We start from the raw sequence: 26,725 nt of genomic DNA on the forward strand, positions 1-26,725 counted from the left end.
GACATAGAGCTTCTCTACCTTGGAGGTTGTTCTTCAGCGGCTGGGTTTAGAGAAAGGGTAGCTTTATGATTATGGAATTGGACTGGCACTTGGGAGATCTGGATTCTGTTCCTGGCTCTGCCACAGTCTGTTTCATCTTAAGCAAGTCACTTAGTCTCTTTACTAACAGTGAGGAGCCAATATATGCAATAAGAGCCAATATATGCAAAAATACTTGTCTGGTAGATTTGTATACAAATGTTTCACCATAATGAACTTCATTTTCTATTACTGATATTCAGACATGTAATATAATCACTAAATTCACCTTAAAAAGGAGAGAGAAACCAGTCAGTCTGTCTTGAAATGGTCCAGAATGTCATCCATATATTGAATTCAGAAATGACTTGTTTTCAGAAATCTTCCTGCCAAATCCATAGAGGAGGCTTTACGTCACAGACAAGAATATGATGAAATGGTGGCAGAGGCAAAAAAACGAGGTATGTTAGAACTGTATTACCATGGTTATAGTTAGCTATCTTCTATAGCAAAAATGAGAGAATAAGGACATTTTTAGCTTTTAGGCCAGTATTTACATTAAAGACTACATTTCTAGGCTAATACTATACATGTTGTGCTTCAAAACTCACAGGCACGCTCGCAGTTTAAATCTGACCACCAGTCTCAACTTGTAGCCTTTTTAATTTCATCACTGTTGTGAATAAATGGATTCTCACATTGAATATAGTCTCCAATACTTAAGTGGAAACTTGATTTAACTTTTTGTGCAGTATGATAAGCTGGAAACTTACTAGGTGCTTAAATCATTCCAGCTACCCTGGTGCTACCATCACAATTGCTATTACTTAGGGCCAGATCTTCAAAAGGGCACATGAACCCCTGTGGATGCCAAGGAACTTCAAAGATCACGTGCATGCAATCCCCATCTTATCCATGTGCATATCAAAGACTTCACTTTTGCATCCCCCCCTTTTATTTTTGATGTTACTGTTAACAATGGATCATCTAAAAAAAACTTTATTATTCTAAATATGTAAACCACAAGATAGCATCTAAAAGCCTTTGAGCTGCTTTTAAATTAGTCATATAGGTAGGTATGGGAATTGTCACGATCAGGCCCGTCGACAGCAATTCCGGGCCCCAGGACAAAACAGTCAATGGGCCTTCTAGAAGGTGATGACTGAGGTTTACAACACTACTTTTTATCCTATTGATAACACATTAGAACCCACTAAATGTAAGTTGTGGCATTGCTTGATATGGTTAACTTTTTTTTCCAGTTACAGCACAAATATTAAACAAATTGTGAGTCCAAATATAAGATGTGGAATTTATTTTGAATTGTGTATTTAAATTAAATACATTATGGAATGAAATTGGAGGGCAACAAAAATGATTAGGGGGCTGGGGCACATGATTTATGAGGAGATGCTAAGGAAACTGCAGATTAAATAAGCCCAGAAGAGAAGAATGAGGGGAGATTTGGTAGCAGCCTTCAACTACCTGAAATTCAATTCTTTATGGGATATGATGGATCACATACAGTACATATACTATGGAAGAGGAAGTTGTCATAAAACATACAACACAAACATTGGACTTCATATGATTTTTGAGAGGAAAAGTCATTTGTGTGCATGTGCTGAATGTGGGGCTTTGTATCTTTGGACAGAGACCAGTTTTATTGATCATGATACACTGAACTGCCTGAAAACGTCATAGCCAAAGATGCCATCCTGAATATTGTTAGATATTATTTTTAAGATACAAATATGTGAAGTGACAATGGCATTCACTGAAGTGTGTGCATGCGTGTGGTGCTGCGCCTGCGATTGCTGGTGCCCAGCAAGCTGCTGCTGGGCGTGCTCTTCTGGCATGGCCAGGGCTTCCACATGCCCACCTGGCTGCCTTTGCCGCCGCCAGTACCACTCTGCGTGCATCTAGGAGCTCTGTGGCCCGTCTGGGCAATTGCCCCCTTTGCCCCGCCAACCCCCGGTCGGCAGGCCTGGTCACAATAAACCAAAATTATTACTACATATAACTTCTGTTGCAGTAGCACTGAAAACTCGCAGTAAGAATTATGTGGAACTTCCTGTCCCAGGGCCCCCCCAAGACTTTTTGGGTCCCCTGGAGCAGGGTCCTTCATTCGCTCCGGGGGCCCTGGAAAACTCTCGTGGGGCCCGGGCCCCTGGAGCTTCTTCCACTCCGGATCTTTGGTGGTAATTCAGTGGCGGGGGATCCTTCCACCCCATCCTGCTGCCAAAGAGCTGGGAATTCCGCGGGGGGGCCCCCCGCTGCGGGTCTTCGGGGCACTTCGGCGGCGGGTCCCAGAGCGGAAGGATCCCCCGCCACCAAATTACCGCCGAAGCAGGGGCCCCCTGCCACAGAGGACCCCAGGCCCCCTGAATCCTCTGGGCAGCCCTGTCCTGTCCCAGTAGTTCCTTTCTAGTTCAGCGTGAATGCAGTGTTTGCAGAATCAAGCCCTAAGTTTATGACAGCTTACTATTTCTCAGATGGTGAAATATGGTTATATATTTTTCCTACAAACATAAATACAAGTGTAGCATCTTGTACTATTATCGATTGACACTCAAGAGTAACCCTACAAGATGTATGAAGACAGAGGGTAGATCTCCATACCTTGCGTATCCAAAAGATGCACAGTGGTTAAGGCAAGGGACTGCCGAACTCTGTCCCATTCACTGTACCTCTTGCAAAAGATACACTGCATGAGATGAGGACTCCTGCAGACCTTGTTTTTATTAACTGTGCATGGCCCGATGCATGCTTTATAAAATGCAGTGTTTCACGCATACTGTTCTAGTGCACGTGGCCTCATGTATGCTAGATAGGGTGTGCTGCATAGCTTCAGTAAAAAGTGGCGAAAACAAACAGTGACACTTCAACTGAATATGCCAGATTATCAATGGCTTTAACACAGCTGAATCCAGATCAGTTTTCAACAGAATACTATTTCCTTCAGTGCTACAATACACCTCAGTGCAAGGCCAAACTTCAGTATTTTGCCCTTAGCCATTTCAGTGCTAAACTTTTTCTCTTTAAAAAAAAAAAAAAAAATCCACTATTCTCTTCTCCTTGTATCATAGGAAAATAATTTTGATCTTTGTACAATCAAGAATAATTGAATTGAAAAAAAGGTTTAAGCAAAACCAAAGTCATCTTCCTGGCAGACATTCAGCATGTTAAACTGAATCCCAATAGGTGAAAGTTTCAGAAAACTGAATAACTGAAAATGGGTTTAGAATGCAGATGTTCGCATTTTAAACTTCACTATTGCTAATGCTCTAGCTATAATTTACTGTAGTTACACTGGGATTGATGGAATCTTCCAGTGTGTAAGAAATACTGTAAAGTCAGATGTTCAGGACTAGGGTTACCAGAGAGCAACTGTGAAAAAAACGGGACAGAGTGGGGGGTAATAGGCACCTATATAAGAAAAAGTCCAAAAATGGGACTGACCCTTTTTGAAAACAGGACATCTGGTCACCCTACTCAGGACATACAGCTACAATAGAGGTAAAAAAACATGCTATTGGCAGAACATGGTTTGGAACTCACTTTACTAGACATTTTGTATTCAGCCATGCTAAAGGAGTGCTTCTAGTTATATTAATTGTGGTCAGATTTCTGTTGGTCCAAACCACTGGCTCTATTTAATTAACTTGGAAATTTGGTAATAACCTATAATCTTTGAGTAGATGACATTTAAACCCTGTGGGGTTTCTCTGAAGATTATTTACAATTCTGATAAGCATAACATCTTCTAAAACAGATAATTTCTTAGCTTGTCAGAGACTTTGCTGTAAGAAGAGAGCTTTTGGGGTGTGTGTGTGTGTGTGTGTGTGTGTGTGCGTTCGTTCAGCAGGCCATTTTCAGGAGTTTTCGTAGGAGATTATTTTAATGCAAACACTTCATCAAATTATACAGTGTGCAGTAATCTAAAAATAGATTGCCACTCAAATGACTTGAAGAGAAATCCCATACCTCTAAAGTTCTTAAATTTTGAAAGCCAGCGGTAGATGTTGGACACTATTCTTTCAGAAGTATTTATGGTGCCAGTGGACTAACAGTCAGTTGCTTTCTGAATACAGTTGGACAGAGTTCTCTTGGGATTGTGAATTGCTGATTGGCAATGTGCATGATGGCTGAATAGGCAGTAGCAGTGTTTCTACCTCTGCTTCTTAATCATATCCTGTAAAGAGAGACTACCTTTAAACAAACAAACCTAAAACAAAAGCAGAATCCATTTTCTTTTTAAAATATGCTAACTTGTACCAAGGAACCTCTTCCACAGTCAAGAATGAAAGCAAAATGTTATTGTGTTAAAGAGCAGCCATTTGATTTGTTTATATGGAATCACACATAATACACATGCTGGAAGGGAGTGTCTGCTTTGAAAAGTGACTAAAAATAGTACCTTTTTACTGGACAGATCTGTCCTTGTGCATATTGAGGCACATCTACTAACTTCAGTGACAAAAATGAGCTATTACTGTGCTCTTCCTCTCATTAGCTCAGCAGAGCCAAAATAATCTCATCAACAGAAGCAGCAAAGATGCATGCATCTGAGGAAGTGGGTATTCACCCACAAATGCTCATGCTCCAAAACGTCTGTTAGTCTATAAGGTGCCACAGGATTCTTTGCTGCTTTTACAAATCCAGACTAACACGGCTGCCCCTCTGATACTAATCAACAGAGTTGTTTTCTAGGTTCCAGTGGAGAATAATGAAACAAATACAGTTATTTACAAAATTAAAGATTGTGGGATGCACACGCAGTTGAGGGAATATTTTTTTTCCTCCAGAACTTTTGGACTAGGCTGGTACATGGTGGAATGTTTTATTTCTACCTCTTCTAAGCTGCCATCATTTGCTCCAGTTTCTCAGCTTTCTGTTTTTGTCTGTTCCTCTTTTAAAAGAGACAAGCATGAGTGATATGATAGCAGGAACAACAATGCATGCTGCAACAGGGGTATGTAGAGAAAGATAAAGAAGTTGTATTGGAAAGATAAGAGAGAATGACTTGACAAAAAAAAAAGCCAAAGAAGCATCATAAAAGCAGAAGATGGAAGATTTTTAATGAAAGTAGAAAAAAAAGGCACAATAGTGAGAATATTTTAATGAAGTACTCAACCAGCCAGGGCCAACAATTTCAATTGATGGATGTGAAGAACATGAAGAATTAAATAGTTCAATGCTAGAAATGTCAGAAGCAGAAAGAGAGGAAGCAATTAAGCAGCTAAAAATGGCAAAGTGCCAGGTCAAGATAAGATCACTCCTGAAATATGTAAAGCTGGGGAGCAGGTAGTAGTTCATGGAAAAACATAAACTTTGTGATATAGTTTAAGGGAGAGAATTCCGCCCAGAGGAGAAAAGAAATGTGTGATCTGTAAATTTAAAAAAACACAAACCAACCCCTCCCCCCGAGGAACATCTGGCGAGGAATAATGCTACTTTACATATCGGAAAAGTGTTCTGTAGTGTACTATTGGCGGGGGAGGGAGAGAGGCGGAAACTGGTCATAAATGAAAAACTGCATCCTGAGCAAGTAGGCTTTAGACCAGAAAGACTTTGTACAGACCACATCTTCACCTTGAGATGATTGATTGAGGGAGGCCTTGTTTACAGGAAAAGATTAATTTGAACTTTATAGATTTCACCAAAATTTTGGACTGCACTTATAGAGAGTTGCTATGGAAGGTCTTGTGACAATATGGGCTTCTTAAAAAGATCGTGATATGGGCCAGGATGCTGTCGGAAGGTTCAAAATGCTGTGTAAGGACGCACTAGAGAGAGTGTCTGATTTGATATCATCACTGGAGCACAACAGGGGTGCATTTTATCACTTTTCCTCTTCTGCATTGTGATCGATTACGTGATGTGAAAAGCATCATGAAAGGAAGAAACAATTATATGAAGTAGAGGAAAACTTCAGGATCTCACCTTTGCAGATGACATGTTCTGTTGGAGACGTGATGATGATGCTATGAAAAAGACCCCAGTACCAATGACAAATGTGAGGCCATCAAAATAGAATTAAGAATTATCTGGAAGAAAATGAAAGCCGTGATCGTTGAAGAAGGCATTAGCAGTGATGGTGCAGATGTGATAGTGAAGTATACAGCATGGCTAATAAATTTGTATATCTTGTAAGCACAGTGAAGCCTTTTTTGATGCTAGCAGCTATCTGGAAAAGCAACGAGATTCACCCAAGAATCAAGATCCAGTTCTGTGGTGCCATTGTAACACTCACATTATCTGCTTCTGAAACTTAGCAAATGCTAGAAACCTACAACAGGGAACTTAATCCATTCTATCAGAAATGCTTGTGAAGAATACTTGGTGTCTGCTGCTGGGATAAAGTAACCAGCACTGATGTATGGCACAAAGGACTGGCCAGCAGACTGAAGAGACAATGATTTGAGAGAGAAGGCTGTAGTCGTTTTAGACATGTTGTACAGATATCAAAAAATTGTATTCCTAGACAAACCCTGGGTTGGATACCACCTTGGGGAAGACGGAAAAGAGGAAGGCAATAGAAGACATGTAAGAGAACCATTGAGAAAGATGATGCTGTCATGGAAACAGACTATAATGGAGGAAGAAACATGGCATTAGATGGTGGAAAGACTGGATTGCTGTGTGTCACAAGAGCATCTAAACCCTCACCCCGCTTCCAAATTTAGCCCTTTTGGGGGTGATGTATGAAAAGGGTTGAAGCCAGCTTGACTCTCAGGCCCCAAGACTGATTTGCATGGTTGGTTTTGGAGAAAACCATTTATGATAAACTGAGTACATTTGACATGGAAATCATTTAGCTACAGTAAATGTGGAACACTGCATTGTTATTTTTATAGTCACTTTTCAAAGCAGGACTCCATTTGAAGCCAACAGTGAGGCATGTAAGAAGACCTATGTATTTGTACATGACTTATTTTCTAGGGAAATGAGTTTATTTAAAGAACTAATTTGATAATCCCTGCTTTCAATCTCTAAAGCGGTTCATATGCAAATATATTTTTCATATGTCTAACTCTTAGTCTCTGGAAAAGGTCAAAACTATCAGAATATTTAACTATCCAGCTCAGTGCTCCTATAGTATCATGCATTAAAACATTGTCTCTTTAACAGAAATTAAAGAAGCACATAAAAGGAAAAGAATAATGAGAGAACGATTCAAGCAAGAGGAGAATATTGCTAATGCTATGGTGATTTGGATCAATGAAATATTACCTAACTGGGAAGGCATGTGAGTAAACACGTTTTTCCTAGTGTAAGTCTAATACAAATGTGGTTTATTTTCCCCCTTCTTAGAACACAGAGGAACCACCCACTTCATGTTCTTCCACCATACTCCTGACCATATGCTGGACTGATCCTACTAGCCAAAGAAGGTTTATATCCCGTCATTAGTTCTTCAGATATGATGAGGAGTTATTATAGCAACATGGGATGTTCCTTACAGTGGGCTGCTGGCATTGTGGTCTTAACCCTTTTCAGTCCAAGAGCATAAGCAGAGAGCTTTGAATTTTGACATGAGTAGTAGCTTATCATGTTACTGCTAAACTTCTCAGTGAGGCCAGGAGCAGGAATTGCTAAATTTCCTTTCTTTCTTTTTTCCCATAGGCGTACTACCAGAAGAGTTCGAGAATTGTGGTGGCAGGGGTTACCCCCAAGTGTTCGTGGGAAGGTCTGGAGTCTAGCTATAGGAAATGAATTAAATATTACTCATGGTGCGGGTCATGTATATGTACCCTTTTATGCAAAATTCTCTATTTTGTTTATTCAAACTAGTACTGATCTCTCTCCCCCCTCCCCTTTCTTTCCTCTGTTTGCTGTCTCTGATAAGGGGGAATGATCCCTTTTACAGATCAGGCAAATCAGAAATATTGCACTTTGCCACTGAATGGTTGTCAGCTTATTTGAGGCTTTTTCTTTTAAAAAAGTTATGAATAGTGAGTTTTTAATACAGTTTTTAAAATGAAGAAAAAAGTCAGGTTTCAAGAAAACTACTGACACCTTTAGGATGTGTTCACTTTTTGTAGAAATAATATTTCACAGCCTTATAAGCACAGTCCTTTGTGAGCTATGAGGACTTTGTTTCCATTCTAAACACATTGCTATGTAACTAATACATAAAAATTGCACAATTTTTTTATTCTGGAGCACATCTTTTGAGTATAAAGACACATTTCCCCCCAAAGATACATAAAGGAAAGATATCAGAGGGGTAGCCGTGTTAGTCTGGATCTATAAAAGCAGCAAGGAATCCTGTGGCACCTTATAGACTAGCAGACGTTTTGGAGCATGAGCTTTCGTGGGTGAATACCCACTTCATCAGATGACATGCATGTGACGAAGTGGGTATTCACCCACGAAAGCTCATGCTCCAAAATGTCTGTTAGTCTATAAGGTGCCACAGGATTCTTTGCTGCTTTTAAAGGAAAGATATTTTTTTTTCACTTGTGGATTAGAGTAATTAAAAATCTAAGTTGAGAACTGAATTTAGGTATTTGATTTTTTTTTTTTGCGGGTGTAGAGGGAATGCTTGAATAATATATATACTTGAGTGTGATTATAATATGCTTTAATGACCTCCAACTCATTTAGAAAAGAATAAAAAGGCTGAGTTACATGTTTGGAACTTGGTGCTAACTTCATTCACACAATTTTTATACATTTTTGTGCATTGACAAGTTTTAAATATTGACCTGCTTCAAAACTATTTCAGTGCATCAGGCATTTAACCCAAGCTATCAGAATAAAATACCTGAGTGTTTGCAAGAGCATAATAACCAACTAAGTGCTATTCTATTCCTTATATATTGTACATACTATTAACGAGTACTCTGCCTGTGGTGGTTTTTTAAAATAAAATGCTCTCATGGGTCAAGTGCCATGAACTGTTGGTGAATAGCAAATGAAACACAGTAAATAAACTCTTTTTTTATATAGCTAAAAGACAGATAGAAGAACTCTTCTAAATTCTGTTGAAACCACTACATAGAGGAAAAGCTCTGGTATACCATGCCAAAGCTAATGCTTAGGAAAGAGGAGTGATGGGTCAATGTTTTTTTTTGTTCTTAAATTGCAAATAAAAAATAAATCTCCCAATTCCAAACACTGTAAAAAGAGCAGTTTGAGTAGGTCAAGACATGTCTGCAGGGGTAAAAAGCAATGTACAGCCAAACCTTGATTGGTTGCATCTTCACAAGTTCTTTATAATAAATATCAATTTTTAATGGAAACTTCAAAGTAAATTTACTAACTTTTCATTCTAAAAATCATAAGCGATAGTAATTCTTGAGCCTTATACAAGGCATGGATCAGAGAACAATTGATCACCATCCTCGTTATAACAGCCTTTAACATATTTGAAGACTTATTGACCCCCTCCCCCAGTCGTCTTTTCTCAAGACTAAACATGCTCAGTTTTTAAACCTTTCCTCAGAGATCAGGTTTGCTAAACCTTTTTATCATTTTTGTTGCTGTCCTCTGGACTCTCTCCAGTTTATCCACATCTTTCCCAGAACTGGACACAGTACTTGCCTGCTTTTACAAGTGGGTTTGTTTCAATAAATGTGTAATGAAAACAAGGATTTGTTTCTACACCCTCTTCTGTGAGTTGAATGTTCATCATGGAACAAAGCATAATATAGTAGATATTTCTGGAACTCTGTAGGTGTAAAAGTATAATGCAGTGAAATTTTAGTAACCTCATCTAATGGATTTTCTCATTTTAAGATCCTAGACCATAGATTTGGGGGGAGGGGAGAGGGCAGTTGAGACCTGAGCTAAAGAGCTGTATTTTGAATATATTTCATTATGGTTGTGTGTGTTGGCTATGGTTTTGCTCTGTTGTTTTGCAGAACTCTATGAAATCTTCTTATCCAGAGCCAAGGAACGATGGAAAAGCTTCAGTGAGACAAATTCAGAGAATGATCTAGAAGGTGTGTTCTTACAATGATAATACAAAAGATGATTTGCAGGGCTTTTTGTATGGTTTGACATACAGATGGGCATGTGTCTGAAAGCTCAGAGGCTCAGTTCAGATGAGAATTAAAACCTTCAGTGCGTTCAGGTCCAGTTTGTCCTTGATGCTTTTTTCTTGTAGCAAGTCACAGAGTGGATACGCTCTAGCGCTCCCCATGCTAAGAGAGGTGCCTGCAAAAAGACATATTGTTGGCGGGAGCAGTTTCTTAATGTCAAAATTAATTTTTAAGTGAATGTTTTTCCTTTGAGCCTTTGAAAATCCAGGATCAGTAACATCATGTCTTTCCAGAAGTCTAACAGATCAAGCACAAAAAGAGCCAGAAGATCCTAAATTCTAGTATAATTTCTGCCATTTCCTAGCCTTGCTTGTGTGGTTCTCATTATCTTAGTATCTAAATGCCTCACAAACATAAATGAACAGCCGTGAGACAGGAAAGTATTGGCAACCATTTTACAGATGGGGAAACAGAGATGAGAAGATTGTGATTTGCCTGAGGTCTTCGTCCCAGTCTGGTTCCTAACTGCAAGACCCTCTTGCCCCTCTCATATCTATGAAATGGGGATATTAACATTTGTTTATATACATGCATCTGTGGATTTTAAATCCCTCTGCATTTTTCAGTTTTGTCCCCAATTTCTTCAGTTGCATATTGTGGGGATGGCTTACTTTTATTGTTGAAAAAATCTTTGTCATAAGTATTAATTTATTGTGCTGCTACTACTGAGATTTTTCCTCTAAAATGTCATTTCATTTAATTTATTTTTGTTTTGTTGTTGTTCTTTCTAGTAGGGGTACTATTTTTGTAGAGGTTAATAAAATGTTTACTGCCATAACAATCACTTTGCTGTATTTTTGAGCTGCTGTGTTTTGAAAAAACAATCATGTGAAAGTGAAAAATATTTTTGTCCACATTTCTGCTTACACCATCCAAAGTTTCTTTGCCAGTAAATTACTCAGGCTTTCCTCAGTCCACATCTGTGACTAATCTGAGACAAACTGTTTTTAAAAATCTTTGTATATATGAGCATGACACTAAGCTTAATTATCTTTGGCATACGTGTTTAAGTGACTTTAATATCCTTTTTACTTTTGCACTATATTACCACCACCAGTTTGATTTTAATTTTAATTATTATTATTATTGTAGTATCACCTTTCAAGTAGAATGATTTGCTTATTTTGACACCCTTAAAAAGGAAAAATGGGGCTCTAGCTCTGGTTTAACATATTCATATTGCATTTATGTTACTTTTCTTAAATTTCCAAAGGAAGTACAAACCAAATGGACTTGAAGTATGTTTGTGTTTTTTTTCCTCTGTGTTTTCAAGAGCAGGAAGATGTTAGTTGATGATTATGTAGAGAAGTCCAGAAAATACCAGAGATTTTACTTTATGTATTTAGATTGGCCTTTAATTCTTTCAGCAAAATATTCTTCTTTTTTCACATCTTTCCAAAAGCTTTTCTAATCTCATGTATTTTCAAGTTTTCTCTATTTTTCTCCTCAGATAACTTTCTAGCTTTTAAATGTTGACAGGTACAGCTACTGCCTACTGGCTGTTATAGTATTTATTTTACTGACGAGCATTTCTTAATGGAAACCAAAGTGTTTATTACTCTGAATTTTATACACATTTAATAAGAGAAAATGAGATTTCATGACGTGACTTTTTTGTAGTCCAGTAAGATTTGAAAAAACAAAACTGTTAAGAGCCAACTTGGAGTTAGTTACAGAAATTAATATTTTCCATTCTACTTGATTGATTTTAAAACAGGAGTTTTCAGAGCAGTGCAGTTCCCGAAACCTGTCTTTAAGCAGTTTGCTATGTGGTATCTTGATGCTAAATCGGTTCTTAGTGGTTGCTGCTAACCAATTGAAAATTAGTTGGCAATTCTTGAATTACTAGAGTGACAATTCTGGATTAGTAAAGTGGCTGTTAACTCTGGTTCTCCTTCATGACATTGCTTCCAGAGCCTCACTATAGGAGTTATATGACTCTAGCCATATGACCCTAGAACTGATTTTGAACAGAAGTTGGCAGTTAAGAGGCATAATAAAACATGGAGGTTGCAAATTGGGTGATAGGGAGGTCCAGGGGCAGCAGGAGGGGGATCAAGGCAGCAAGAACTTATTGTAATGAATCTTATTTTCTTTTATCTTCTGTTGACCTGCTCAATTAAAAAAAAAATCAGGAATGTTCCAGGTATCAGTGGGCAGAAACCTAGTGGGTGTTTTTGGAGAGAAATTGGAGAAACAAGAAAAGCCTGATTTTTTTTTTTTCTCCTCCTCCCCCCCTGCCCCCCGGATCTGATACTTGTATAGTTTCTGGACACAGAGGTGAGGCAGTGATCTGAGAGACTGGTGGCAAAGAGCTTCCTCTACCTGCAGCACCAATTGGCCTAATTTTAATGGAACTGATAGTATTAAGATCTTGTATGCTAAGAATAAGCATTTCCATCCCTCTACAGTTAGGGTGCACTCTACAATGTCTGTAGCATGCCTTAGAGGGGTTCCTGTCTTGTAGGTGAGGGAAAGTTAGTGTGTGCAAGGAGGCATGCTCAGCCTCCAACAGACATTGCAGGCTAAAATAGTCTAGGTTTGCATGCATAGGGTGCACATTCACTTTCAGCGAGATCCATGTGGACAAAGGCATCTAAAAGAACTCCAATTGTTGTAAGCTAAGTAGCCACTCTTTCAAAAAAGTTCTCTGAGTATGTATCTAGGTATGCAGCTCTTACAGTATGGCTTTGTGAAGGAAGTACATTTAGAGAGAGAACAAGAATTAATTCTTTCGTTCTCCTGTTTTAGACACTGACAGTTTCCTGAAGTTCTTTCTGTATATGCATGTGTGACTTCATATTGACTCATAAAGATGTGTCTATAGAAGTAGCTGTGTATTTTATCCATTTTTGTAAATGACTTTTTTTTTTGTTTACTTGCAGATGCAGGTGTGTCTGTTGCTGACCGTGAGGCCAGCCTGGAACTAATTAAGCTGGATATATCACGCACATTTCCGTCCTTCTATATTTTTCAGAAGGTGAGAGATTTTAAAATCTATTTCATGAAGAGGCCATAGCTTTGTGAATTCACATTATGTACTGTGTGTCAAGAGTTGAAGAGCTTGTGATGTCACTTGAATGAAGTATATTTGCACTGTGTGTGTCCATTCAAAATAACTGCAAAGTTGAGATGAGCTTTTATAGCCATTGAACGCAAGACACCATATATGTGTGTGTTGTGTTGTTTTGTTTTTAAATGTAGCAGTGATGGTATTCTTGACAGTAACACTATATTAAGAATTGCTTTTTATAATTGTAGATCCTGAAGCAAAATTAGTGTGTATGGTGAAGTTGGGGATTCAGTGGTAACAAATAGCATAGTAATTTAGGGTCTCGCCTTTGAGTCTTAAAATAATAATAGATTTAATTGGTTTAGTTACCTTGGTTGAGGAAAGCTTTACAAAAGTATTCATAGACTCATAGACTTAAGGTCAGAAGGGACCCTTATGATCATCTAATCTGACCTCCTGCACAATGCAGGCCACAGAATCTCTCACACCCACTCCTGTAACAAACCCCTAGCCTATGTCTGAGTTATTGAAATCCTCAAATCGTGGTTTAAAGACCTCCAAGATGCAGAGAATCCTCCATCAAGTGATCCATGCCCCATGCTGCAGAGGAAGGCGAAAAACCTCCAGGGAATCTGCCAACCTGCCCTGGAGGAAAATTCCTTCCCAACCCCAAATATGGCGATCAGTTAAACCCTGAGCATGTGGGCCAGACTCACCAGCCAGCACCCAGGAAAGAATTCTCTGTAGTAACTCAGATCCCACTCCATCTAACATCCCATCACAGACCACTGGGCATATTTACCTGCTAATAATCAAAGACAAATTAATTGCCAAAATTAGGCTATCCTATCATACCATCCCTCCATAAACTTATCAAGCTTAGTCTTGAAACCAGATTTGTCTTTTCCCCCACTACTCCTCTTGGAAGGCTGTTCCAGAACTTCACTCCTCTAATGGTTAGAAACCTTCATCTAATTTCAAGTCTAAACTTCCTAGTGTCCAGTTTATGTCCATTTGTTCTTGTGTCCACATTGGTACTAAGCTTAAATAATTCCTCTTGCCCTCCTCTCTTCCCCCCCCCCCCCGATATTTATCCCTCTGATATATTTATAAAGAACAATCATATCTCCCCTCAGCCTTCTTTTGGTTAAGGTAAACAAGCCAAGCTCTTTGAGTCTCCTTTCATAAGATAGGATAATCTGAGGAATGGAAAACCTAGTAGCCCTTCTCTGTACCTGTTTCAGTATGAATTCACATTTTTTTTTTCTCTCCCCAAGGGAGGTCCATATCATGATCTCTTGCATAGTGTCTTAGGAGCATATACGTGTTACAGACCTGATGTGGGATATGTAAGTATTTGCTCTATGCACTGATATATTTTTTATAGTGCAGATATTTAAGTTGCAGTATATCAAAGCTTCTAGTTCTCTGAACTTTTATTGTGCTGTGCTACCAGCAGTTTTAAAAGTAGTTCCCATCTTAAATGAGCATATGATGCATATCTCTCTGAAATATCTGCATATCTACTTGATGTTATGGTCCCTATTACAGGTAGGGAAGTTCTGTAAAGAAAGTAGATTGTTGCTGTTACAATGCTCTTTTTTAAAAGTTCCGAAACACTGTTGTCATGTAGATGAGATGGAGGTGAAACATGTCAGTAGGTAGAAATAGTGGGAGAAATGGATAGGCACTTTGACTTCTCTGCTCCTAGATTCCCAGGCAGTAGAGGAGGTGTAAAAAATTTAAATGTAACTAACTATATATGCACCTAGGGAGTGTGAGCTGGGGGTATGAGAACAAATGGCATTAGCTAATGGAAATGTTCCAGTTGACGTTAGCGTGTAACTGGAGTGTTCTCTGTTCCAATGTAGTTGGCTGTGCCTGAACCCTTTCCCATGTGATTCATTTCCCTGTAGCAGTTTTTCCATACCTGAACAATGAATTTGGGACCAAACTCTGTTTTGCTGAGCTAATGAGCTCTGCATCCAGCCTGTTGCCTTTCCTAAAGAGAGGGGGCATTCCAAATCCCAGAGCACCTTTGATCACCCAAGATGTTCCTGGAACCTCAGTGACAAACATCTCCAACTTACTTCTGTACAATAAATATGATTTTCTTGGAGCCATGTTATCGCTGTTTTTAGCTACGTGTTGTAAAGAATTTTGTAATTACTGGTTTAATATTTTGCCTTTACTTAACCATGTTATCTTGTATACATCTCAAAAAATTTTGTAACTGGTTAATGACACATTGCAGATTATAAATATTTGCATTTACAAATATACTGTGCTATTTATTCTTTGTGTGCTAATTGCACTTCCCCATTGAAGGTACAAGGGATGTCCTTCATTGCCGCAGTACTCATTCTCAATCTGGAAGAGGCAGATGCTTTCATTGCCTTTGCAAACCTCCTAAACAAGCCATGCCAGCTGGCCTTTTTTCGTGTGGATCACAGCATGGTATGCTAACCAATTGTAAAGTATTAGACCTTGATTTTATTCTTTGACTCAGAAGGTATTCTTACTATTAGTAACATTTTAATCCTTCATTTGTTTGGATAGCAAACAATTTCTAATGATGGTTAGAATTAGACAATCAAGCTAGTGTGTTTAATTACCTAAAGACATACATTTCTAGAGAGAAATAAAAGCAGAATTTGTTGTACTATGGACGAGTTTTAAGGTTTGAAGATCTTCAATTTTTGTGATACTTCCCTCTACAGATGCTGAAATATTTTGCAGCGTTTGAAGTATTCTTTGAAGAAAATCTCCCAAAACTATTTCTTCACTTCAAATCATATAGTCTTACTCCAGACATATACTTGATAGACTGGTAAGCTATTGGTTACAGCAAACTTGATTTAGCAATTGCCTGTGATTTTTTTCCCCATTTTGCATCATTTTTTCCCCCAGCAGAAGTACAGTATAGGTCATGAGTTTGTGTGGGACTAAAACTAGCTCCAAACTTTCTGGGTCTCACAAACTCCTGGAGAATTACTTTGCACAGCTGCATATCCCATGGCAGCCCTGATAGGAACACATAATTCCAGCATCAGTATACATTTATGAACTGGAAGTAGAAATAACACATACGTTCATATAGAAAACAACATTCAAAGAATTTAGTAGGCCTTTTGAACTTGCTCCAATACCACATAGTTGAGATGCTTAGTTGTAACCTGGGCAGGAAGAGGAGGCTCAAGGGAGTGACATTTTGGTCCAGTTGTAGTGGTAGAGGGAGCAGTAAAGAGATACTGAATAAAAGAGTAAGAGGAGAGTCTGAAGGGAAAACTAAGGTAGAGGCAGAATAAAAAAATAAATTAAAGTGAAAGTATAGACTTAGGAGTAACAAACATGTAAAAGTACTTAATGTTCAAATTGGAGGAATACACTAAAAATGAGGAGAGGAAAAAAAATAAAGGAAGAATGGAAAACAGTTTGCTCACATTTTTAAAAAGAGTACTAAGTACCATAATACATATTTATATATACATTTAACAGAATAACATTTTAAAAACACTTTTTAATTGAGTTGATCCATGATTGGTAACTACAAGACATATTAATTGGTAGTGCTATTATATCAAATATATTAAAATGTATTGGCAAGAAAATAATTTAAAATTTGCTACATCCACACATCTTCAAAGTAGTTTTGGATTGCCACCAATATTAACACAAATGTAAAAAAACCTTTGTTTTCCCCTAATAAAGTTTCCCCAAGTTTTAATTGATTCCAATATTCTCCTTTTACGACTCTGAAGTGTTTTGTGAGGTGGTGTGCATTGAAGAGCTGTTTTGCTTCATCCCAGAACTAACTGGATTTAGAAATGAAGTGATCCTGAATGTATGCCATGAATTGTATGTGGTGCCAATGTCTAATGTCACCTGAGTAAATTTCATACCATCATTTCCTCAGAATAACAAAATGTTGATCTGTCCTTAAAAAATTAAAATTGTTCAGAAACTGCTAATCAACCTAAAGTCTGAATGTCATCTTTGCCTGTCAGAACAGCTAAAATTTGTTTTTGAACATGTCCATATGATGCCTCAAGCCTTTTCCAGTCAACTGGATAAAAATGCCACTGAAGCCTAAACCAAAACAAAAATCAAGGAAAAAGCCCTGTTCAGAGTGTTGTATATCCCTACTCCACATTGTCTCTTTGGAGACATTTGAACTGCGATGGGTGGGGAATATTTGAATTGCTCTGTGAGGGATGGAAAAAGGAAGGCTCTCAAATGAAGTATTCCCTGTAGCATGGGAAGGAAATAGCAGACAATCTCAGATTGGGAATTTAAATTCTAGGGGACCATCAAACTCTGCTAGCTTTTAAGATTGCAGCTATTTGACAAAGGATAAAACTAGAAAGCATTTAGCTTTTGAACATGTCAGTGCTAATTTGTCATTTGATAGCTTTCAGTAACTTAGAGAAGGGAGGGGTATGGGATCCGATCATGTTTCTGAAGTAAAACAATAGCACTAACCGGTTACCTTTTTATACATTATAGGATCTTCACACTCTACAGTAAGTCACTACCACTTGATCTGGCCTGTCGAGTCTGGGATGTCTTTTGTAGAGACGGAGAAGAGTTTTTGTTTAGAACAGGATTAGGAATCCTTCGATTATATGAAGATATCCTCCTACAGATGGACTTCATTCATATAGCACAGTTTCTAACAAAACTGCCTGAAGACATCACATCAGAAAAGCTTTTTAGTTGCATTGCAGCTATTCAGATGCAGAATAGTAACAAAAAATGGGCCCAGGTGAGCGAAAATAATAATGTGACTAGAAGTTATTAATAATATACATTTCTCAAAATGGGCAGTGGCCTGTATGATTTCAAAACATATAGGGTAATACCCCCATTATAGATCCTACTTTCTGCTGGAAATCTGTTGTATGTGGTGTTTCTTTATTTAAAAAAAAAAACTGTATTAAAAGCATATGTTTGGATTGCTCTCTCTTCATGTGAAGTGCATCCTTCTTATCTATTTGAAGAGCCGATCCGGTGTCATTCATGGAGGTGATGGCTTACTACTTCCTTCATTGGAAAATAAGTGCAAGAATGACAGTTCTTCTTTGAGTGCTTGTTCATGTCAATTACAGTTAGGGGTGTGTGTGCTGTGTGCATGGCAGTCGGAAAGTTTTTTTTTTTTTCCCTAGCAGTATCCGTTGGATCGGCTCAGGTGCCCCCTGGGGTCGCACCTTTATGGTGCTGAATATAGGACTCTGCCAACCTACCACTCCCTCAGTTCCTTCTTATCACCAGTGACAGTTGGCCGGAATGCTTGTGGCTCTTGCTCTGTAAGTGCAACTCCCTTAGTTTCTTAACTTTGTGTAAATAGTTTGTCTATAGTGTATAGTTGTATTAGTTAGGATTTAGTTGGGAGTGCATTCTCCCCCTCCCCTCTTTTTTTTTTTCTCCAGTACCAGGGCATTCCTCAATTCTTGGGTTTTAAACCCTGCATAGACTGTGGCAAGCATATGCCAAAAAGTGCCCCTCACATTTCTTGCCTGAAGTGTCTGGGGGAAGGCCACCTCAAGGAGTGCTGCAAGATCTGCAGGAGTTTTCACCCAAGCACCCAAAAAGAGAGGGAGCAGCACCTCAAGGTACTTCTGATAGAGGCTGCTTTGTGCCCCCATTTGGACCCTGACGGGGGGGCCAATGCCAAGAGCCTCGGCACCGGTGCGTGGTGCCCCGGCACAGTTAGTACACGAGTCGGCGCCGAGAAAGGACTCTAATTGAAACTCTTGGCACTGGCAGTTGTTGCCCCATAGGAGCTCCACACAGGGCGGTGGGCAACACCTATCTAGCTCCAGTCCTCCACAAGAAGAGAAGACCAGAGAGGGGATGCTCCCTCATGCCCAGAGCAGCGCTATAGGAGCCCACTGTGAGACCTGTGTTGGGCCACGTGAGCTTGGCCTCTGCATCGAGAGTCATGTTGATTCCTGCCCCTCCCCCTGGGACCAGTTGAGTCCAGACCCCCTCCACTGCCCGGTTCGGGAGAACCGTGACTTGCAGGTGCCATCCACGCTGGAGGCATTTGAACTGGCTGAAGACCTGATTGCCCTCATGGCATCACCTCCCCTCTCCCCCAACCCCAAGTTGGGACAGGACGCCTGCGTCAGTCTCAGCAGCACCCGTGAGGCCCCTGGTGCCGTCCAGGGGCAAACTGGTGCTGATGCTGCCCTGGTTGCCATCTCCTTGGCACCGGTGACTTGTGTTGTTGATGAGCACATGGGTATGGGAGCCACGTTGGTCCCCTAGCCCTAGACGCCGCTCTCTGGCACCAATGGTTTCCACTGCTGCATGGTCTTCTTATACAGAGTCCTCTGAGTCGGAAGTGGAGTCCTACCGCATCAGGTCCAGAAGGAGCAGGAGTTTAAGGTCCTACAGACAAGGACACCACCTGCAGCTGGGACCATGGCTGGGTCATTGGCAGCCCCGTGACTCTTTTGAACCCCCTGGGCTTTCCGCCAGAGCCACCGGTCCTATTCTAGGTTGGCTTCTGTGGAGTCGGCGTCGTATGTGCCCTCAGCCTCCCAGACAGTCGCTGTACTGCTGGCACCGATACCTCCAGTACTGACATGGACGTCGGCCATGCTCGCTGCGGCACCGATAGCACCAGCCACATAGTGAGATCCCCTTGATGTCGAGGATAGCAAGCACGACCCACTCCCACCTAGGGTCTTGTCGTCGTCCTCGCCTGACAGTGGCGGGCACATCAACGGCCTCAGCCCTAGAGGACAGTAAGGTGCTCCAGCAGGGCATCCAGGCTGAGGAGGTGGTCGAGTCCTCTGACCTGATGATGGACATCCTTGCCCTTTCTGGTCCCTCCCATTTTACCTTGCCTTTGATAGGGACCAGACAAGAGACTACTAAGACCTTATGGCAGACTCCAGCCTATTTACTACCAACAGCAAAGAGGAAAGAGTTTTGAGCACCTCTATATCCACTTGCCCCCGGACTCCCTAGTGGCAGCTGCGGCAAATGAGTGGGAACCAAGGCTACCAGGGCCCTTCCCAAAAAAACAGGAGGAAAGTGTATGCCACTCGGGGGGCTACAACTCTGGATCTCTAACCACCTGGCAATTATAACTGCCAAATTCATGGGGTTGTTGCTGGAGGACTCTAGGGCAGAATTCTCCTCCCAAGTGGAGGAAGGAAAGCTGGTTGCCCAAGCCTCACTTCAGGCAGCCCTCAGTGGAAGAGGTTCCTCAGGAGCTGCATGTTTTTTGACCTCCGTTATCCTTTTCTTGGATCCAGAGGACTGGTTTGCTGCCCTTAATTTGAAGGAGACTTACTTTCACATTGCGATCACACCATCTCCCAGGAGGTACCTCAGGTTCATAGTGAACCACAGTCACTATTGGTTCACGGTCCTCCTGTTTGGTCTGTCAGTGGCTCCTCGAGTGTTTTACAAGTGCATGGCAGTCATGGTTGTGTTCTTGCGCAGACAACAAGTACAGGTTTTTCCATACCTCAACGACTGGCTAATTAAGGGCCGCTCCATACGCAAGTGGAGGCACAAGTCGGCTTCATAAGAGCAACTTTTGACAAACTAGGCTTCTCAATATGGAAAAGTGAACTCTGTCCCCACTTCAGAGGATAGAGTATATAGGGGCGGTACTAGACTCCACACAGGCCAGGGTGTACCTCCTGGAATGGAAGTTCCAGTTCCTGGGCAACATCATTTGAAACCTCAGACAGTTTCTTACCACCACAGCAAGGAATTGCGTGAAGCTTCTGGGACATGTGGCCACTTGCACCTATGTCGTACAGCATGCTAGACTCAGACTCTGGCCTCTTTAGGCATGGCTAACTTGGGATGGTCTGGACAAGATAGTCACTTTACCTCATCTGGTCCTCGACTCATCCTGTGGTGGCTCAACCCGTGGGTGGTGAACGCAGGGGTCCCGTTCGCCAAACCTCAACCATCCCTTTTGCTGGTGATGGGCACGTCTGCATTGGGGTGGGAGGTGGGGCGCACCTGAGAGACCTCAGGACCCAAGATCTCTTGTCACAGGCGGAGCCCTCCCTCCATATCAACATCAGAGAGTTGAGAGTGGTCCACCTAGCATGCCAGACCTTCCGAGTTCATTTGGAGGGGAAATGTGTATTGGTTATGACAGACAACACGACAGTGATATTTTATATAAACAGACGGGGTGCACGCTCCTCTCCTGTGTGCCGGGAAGCCCTCAAACTGTGTGACTTCTGCATAACTCACTCAGTACACCTGGAAGCATCGTACCTCCCTGGAGTACAGAACAGATTGGTGGATTATCTCAGCAGTTCGTTCCACAGCCACAAGTTATTCTTGTGCCTGGATTTTGCAGTCTCTATCTTCCAACAGTGGGGTTTTTCCCAGATAGACTTGTTTGCCACAGGATGCAACAGGAAGTACCAGTATTTTTGCTCCTTCCTGATTCACAGCTCAGGCTCTATCACAGACGCTTTTCTCTTTCCCTGGAAGGGAAACCTCTTGAATGCATTCCCTCCCATTTCTCTTGTTCACAAAGTGCTCCTCAAAGTTCAGAGTGATGAGGCCTCAGTGATATTGGTAGCTCCAACCTGGCCCTGTCAGCACTGGTACATGTCTCTCTTCCGGAAATGTCCGTGGAAGCCCCAATCACCTTGCCGCTCTTCCTGGACTTGCTAACTCAGGATCACGGCCGTCTCCAGCACCTGAACCTTGAATCGTTGCACCTCACAGTGTGGAAGCTCCATGGCTGAACCCAATGGAGCTCGCTTATTCAGACTCGGTCAGACAAGTCTCCTTGGCAGTAGGAAACCCTTCCACAAGGGCTACCTACCTGGCCAAGCAGAGGAGATTTTCAATCTGGTCAGCACAACGCTGTCCATACCCCTCATACTGGACTACCTTCTCCATTTCAAGCAGCAGGGGTTGTCCATGTCGTTAATAAAGGTTCACTTGACTGCCATTTCTGCCTTCCATCCAGGTGCAGGTGGTCAGTCGGTCTTTGCCGACCCCATGGTTGGCCTTTTCCTGAAAGGGCTGGGCAGCTATAACTGCACATCTGACAGGCATGAGACCTCAACCTGGTCCTTTCCAGACTAATGGGGCCATCTTTTGAACCTCTGGTAACATGTACTCTCATACAAGGTGGTGGTTCTGGTGGCAATCATGTCAGCCAGGAAGGGTCTGAGCTCAGAGCCTTAATATCAGAGCCCCCTTACACTGTGTTCTATAAGGACAAAGTTCAGTCCAGGCTGCATCCAGTTTTCCTTCCTAAGGTTGTCTCCCGGTTTCACGTCAACCAGGACATCTTTCTCCCAGTTTCTGCCCTAATCTGCACTCCAGCAGCAGGGAGGAAAAATGTCATGCGGACGTTCGACAGGCATTAGCCTTTTACACTACATTACATTAGCCTTTACGTTCCGGAAGTCCATTCAGGTGTTTGTCATAGTAGTGTACGGAATGAAAGAGATTTCGTTATGGATCATGTCCTGCATCTGGGCATGCTACAACCTTACAGAGGTACCTGCCCCTCCGCTTACAGCATGCTCCAAGAGGGTGCAGGCTTCATCAGCTGCATTCCTGGAGCATGTTCCAATCCAGGAAATATGCAGAGTGGCAATGTGGTCATCAATACACACTTTTACCTCGCATTACACTATCATCCACTAGGCCAGAGATGATGCAGTCTTTGGTAGAGCAGTGTGACAGTCAGCAAACCTCTGAGCGCCGACCCCGCCTCCAAACTTGGACTTAGTAATCGCCTAATTGGAACTGACATGAACAAGCTCTTGAAGAAAAAAAGATTACCTACCTTCTCATAACTGTTCATGTCTATTCCAATTCCCGCCCTCCTACCCTTCTGTCAGAGCAGCTGGCACGAAGGAACTGGGGGTGGGGGTTGGCAGGGTCCTATATCCAGTGCCATAAAGGTGCGACCCCAGGGTGCGCCTGAGTTGATACAATGGATACTGCTAAGGGAAAAACTTTCTGACTGCAGTGCATGCAGCGCAGGCATACCTAATTGGAATGGACCTGAACAACACATCTTGAAGAACAAGAGTTACGAGAAGTTGTGTTTTTTGCCTGCTACATGGTCATGGAGCTTTGAAGAGAGCCATAATAAAATGGTTGCCCTAAAATGAATAGGTTCAGGCATCCTTAGGACTCTGTATAAGACCAACTTTCCAGTCCAGTGCAGAAACAGTAGGGGAAAATGCCATAGTTGAGTTATAAGTCCAGAAAACAAATTTACTGTAAAACATTAAATTTATTAATTATATGAAATATGTCCTAACTGGAAAATTGACTAAGATGTAGGATTTAAAGTGAATTTTACAGGGCACTTTTTCAGCAAAATATATTGCTTCTCTTTAGTACAGCTTTGAATTGTTGTGGCATTTGAATCTCTTGTGGGCGTTAGCAGCTCAGGAGCTGGTCATGTTTTTCTATATGTGCCCAGAATTTTTCTTCTTTAGAAATTGTAGGAAAAATATTTAAAATCCAATATTCAGCAAATGTTTGCATTGTTGTTGCTGAAGTCCACATCAGACTACAAGAGTACAAAACCCATGGTTGGGATGAAAGAGATGCCAAACACATTTTTGCTATATCAGGCCCTTTTGCACAGTGCCCTTGAGCAGTGAAGAACAGGTACCATCATAAGCTAGTTCGTTTATAAGCTGACATGCACACCCCCCTCCCCCCGATGGATAAGTAAAACTGAAAAATTTTTATGACCCATTCATAAGATGACCCTATAATTCAGGGGCCAGCAAACTTTTTGGCTCTCGGGCCATCAGGATAAGCTGCTGGTGGGCCAAGATGGTTTGTTTACTTAGGTTTGCCTCCTTGCTTGTGGACACTTGAGGTAAACAGTGTCCCGGTGTGCCAGCTGCTTACCCTGACGGGCCAGGACAGCAACTGGTGGGGAAATGTTTTTTTTGGGGGGAGAAGCTGGGGGTCAGGGAATAACCCCTGGGACTCCACCCCCCCCCACGTGACTTCACACCCCAGCCCAGGACCCCCATATTCTCCCATGCCATTCCTTCCCACCTTATCTGGTGGGCCAGACTGGGCGGCGCAGCTGCATGTTCCAGCGGGCTGGGCCAGGTGGCAGGGCTGTCGCATGCTCCAGTGGGCCGGGCGGTGCGGCCACAGCCTGCTCTGGGGGGCAGGGCCGAGTGGCACAGCTGCAGTCTGCCAGCCCCGGAACTGCAGCTGCTTCACAGGCTGGAGGGAGAGCAGCATGGCCAGAAGTGGAGAGGCTCTGGCCCTGCCTCTTCCTTTCTGGCTCTGCTGGCTGTGCTGGCTCTCCTTGCTCCCTCGTTTGGGAGAGGGGCTGTGTCCCACCTCTCCCTTTATGCCTGTTCATAAACTGACCCACTTCTCTGGCGCTTCCTTTTTTTTTTTTTTAAACTAAAAAAACTCATCCATAAACCAAATACATATGGTAGTTTATTAAGTGAAGTCGTCATGTGATCTGGGCTACTTGATAGTGCATTGCCATGTGAAATGTCTGAGCTCAGCTGTTTGCTTCTGGAGGAAGCTGGAACTGTGGGAGTACTTCCTAGGATGGAGGGGAAAGGGAAATGCCTTGATTGTGGCCAATAAGGATTAGTGGTATATGGCTTCTAGTCCCCTTCAGTCAGACTCTTCTTGTGTAGATTAGCAGTTATAACACTTGACCTAAAGATTAGACATTAGAGGAAACATAGGGATCCTCAGGTTTATGATAAATTTAAATAATCCTTGTTGAGAAAAACATCTGTATTATGATCTCCTTATAAGGGTAACGTATGTTATGATAAATGTTAATTAGGTTTAAATTTTTTTTTAATATTACATGTCATTTTAACCTGCCTTTTTAACACTAATTTATAGGTGTTTGCCTCACTAATGAAGGACAACAAAGAAGGTGACAAGAACCATAGCCCAGCACTGAAAAGCTAATCTCCATAATGTAAAGGTCTATTGACATTGTAGAAAACCACTTGATTAAAAAGGAATTATTACATCATTTTTACATGAAAACCACTATAGAGAAAAGCTTAAGAAACATGGAGAGACAGTATTTGACTGAATACAGTGGCAGAAATTGATGAAATCTTCACCCTGTTGCCAGTATTAAGTAGCTTTTTGTGGGAAGAATTGTTTTCACAGAGAGCAAAATACTAAAACTTGTGAAACTGAGAAGTGGGTAATAAATATTTAATATTTAAAAAGAATCTGCTGAATGCAATAAACATTTGTAATAACTTTTGTTGGTACTTAAAGAAATTTAGGCATACATTTTTTTACAAATACCACAAAGGCACTTTTTTGGGAGAGTGATGAAAATGTTAAATATTAAATAAGGCCCAAGAACTGCTATCTGAACCAAACACTCTGGTACAAATATTACCTCCACAATTAACCAGTAAGAAATATCGTGGACCAAATTAGTTTGTTTAGGTTAGTTTGTACCAGATAATATAAAGCATTGGGGTATGTCTTATTTAGCTCACTTAAATTGTAGCTTCATTCTTCAGCTTAGGCAAATTTAACTCAGGAGCCGTGGAAATATTGTGCCCAGTCCTGCTAGAGATGAAATCGGCAGCAAAAGACCAGTTGACTTAAATGCTGGTAATATCAGGCCCATTATTTGTAGTGTATTATAAAAGTGTTTGTACACTGCAAATTAAAGTATAATGGTAGCATGGGTAGGTATACTGCTGCTACAGTTCTTAATCTAGCTAGCATGGGTAACAGATGGTTTCAATCATTTGTTTTTTGAAGTGTTGGGTGTGCAGCTTACTTCATGGAATATCCACTTAAATTTCCTTTTAACAGTTATTTGCCACAACAGTTTTTTATCTTGCTTAACCATTACTAATAAAAGAAATGGTTCACTCTTATGCTTGATGGTAAACACTAAAAACAATCTTCTGACAACAATCTCTGTATGTTTTCAGGAGCATTGATACTAAAAATTTCAGTCCACACACAAATACTGAAAAAAAATGCAGACGGAATAGGTTTTGAAACTTTCTTTTATGGTGTGCAGTACTAAAAAATCCAAAAAGCATATTGTTTGGCAATACTTTTAATTGTATGAGAAATAAGATCATATGGTACATGTCACACAAGCAGATATTTCCTAGTTTCTAAAATATGTAAAACACAAGGTTCGATCTTAGCTAACACTTGCTCTTTGAGTCCATTTTTGATAGTATTTAATGTAAATAAATTGCTTACCTGTGATTTTTGTAATTGGTCCCTCTTTGTGGAAATGAAGTCAGATTTATTACATATTTTTAAATTTGGGAGGTTTTTTCAGTTGTTCAGTGTTAAAAGCAGAGTCTGCATAACTTGTTCTGGTTAAAAATTTGAATTAGTGTGGTGAAACTTTTTATGTCGCTATCTGGTTTAAAACTACATTTAAATATACTACTCATAACATACAATTTAAAGTTAAAATGTCTGAGATTTTTTCTTATGTGTATTCACTACTTTAATTTGATCCAATTTATTTGTATTTTATTTTTGAGTTCTGTTGTACAGTTTTCTTTCTTTTCAAGTACAAACATGTATATAAAATTGTAAATAGAAGGGATCTAGCCTTCATTAAAGACCACTAGTAACAATCCTGTGTAAATAAAACTCATAAGCAGAACAAGTA

The 26,725-nt window shown here is 40.8% G+C and overlaps 1 protein-coding gene across 2 annotated transcripts in view; it reads left to right on the forward strand.

Annotated features, from left to right (window-relative positions):
* Positions 1–26,725, forward strand: part of TBC1D12 (TBC1 domain family member 12) — an 81,963-nt gene extending 55,238 nt beyond the window's left edge. For both annotated transcript variants that reach the window (XM_050959403.1, XM_050959404.1), the window contains 10 exons: positions 397–479; positions 7,153–7,270; positions 7,648–7,754; positions 9,891–9,971; positions 12,956–13,050; positions 14,361–14,432; positions 15,412–15,540; positions 15,804–15,913; positions 17,590–17,848; positions 24,949–26,725. In XM_050959403.1, coding sequence (XP_050815360.1) covers positions 397–479; positions 7,153–7,270; positions 7,648–7,754; positions 9,891–9,971; positions 12,956–13,050; positions 14,361–14,432; positions 15,412–15,540; positions 15,804–15,913; positions 17,590–17,848; positions 24,949–25,017 — 1,123 coding nt within the window. In that variant the 3' untranslated portion in view covers positions 25,018–26,725. The remainder of the gene's footprint in view (positions 1–396; positions 480–7,152; positions 7,271–7,647; positions 7,755–9,890; positions 9,972–12,955; positions 13,051–14,360; positions 14,433–15,411; positions 15,541–15,803; positions 15,914–17,589; positions 17,849–24,948) is intronic.

The sequence above is a fragment of the Gopherus flavomarginatus genome, chromosome 6 (genome assembly GCF_025201925.1).
Source record: "Gopherus flavomarginatus isolate rGopFla2 chromosome 6, rGopFla2.mat.asm, whole genome shotgun sequence".
In the NCBI taxonomy this organism is placed as follows: Eukaryota; Metazoa; Chordata; order Testudines; family Testudinidae; genus Gopherus; species Gopherus flavomarginatus.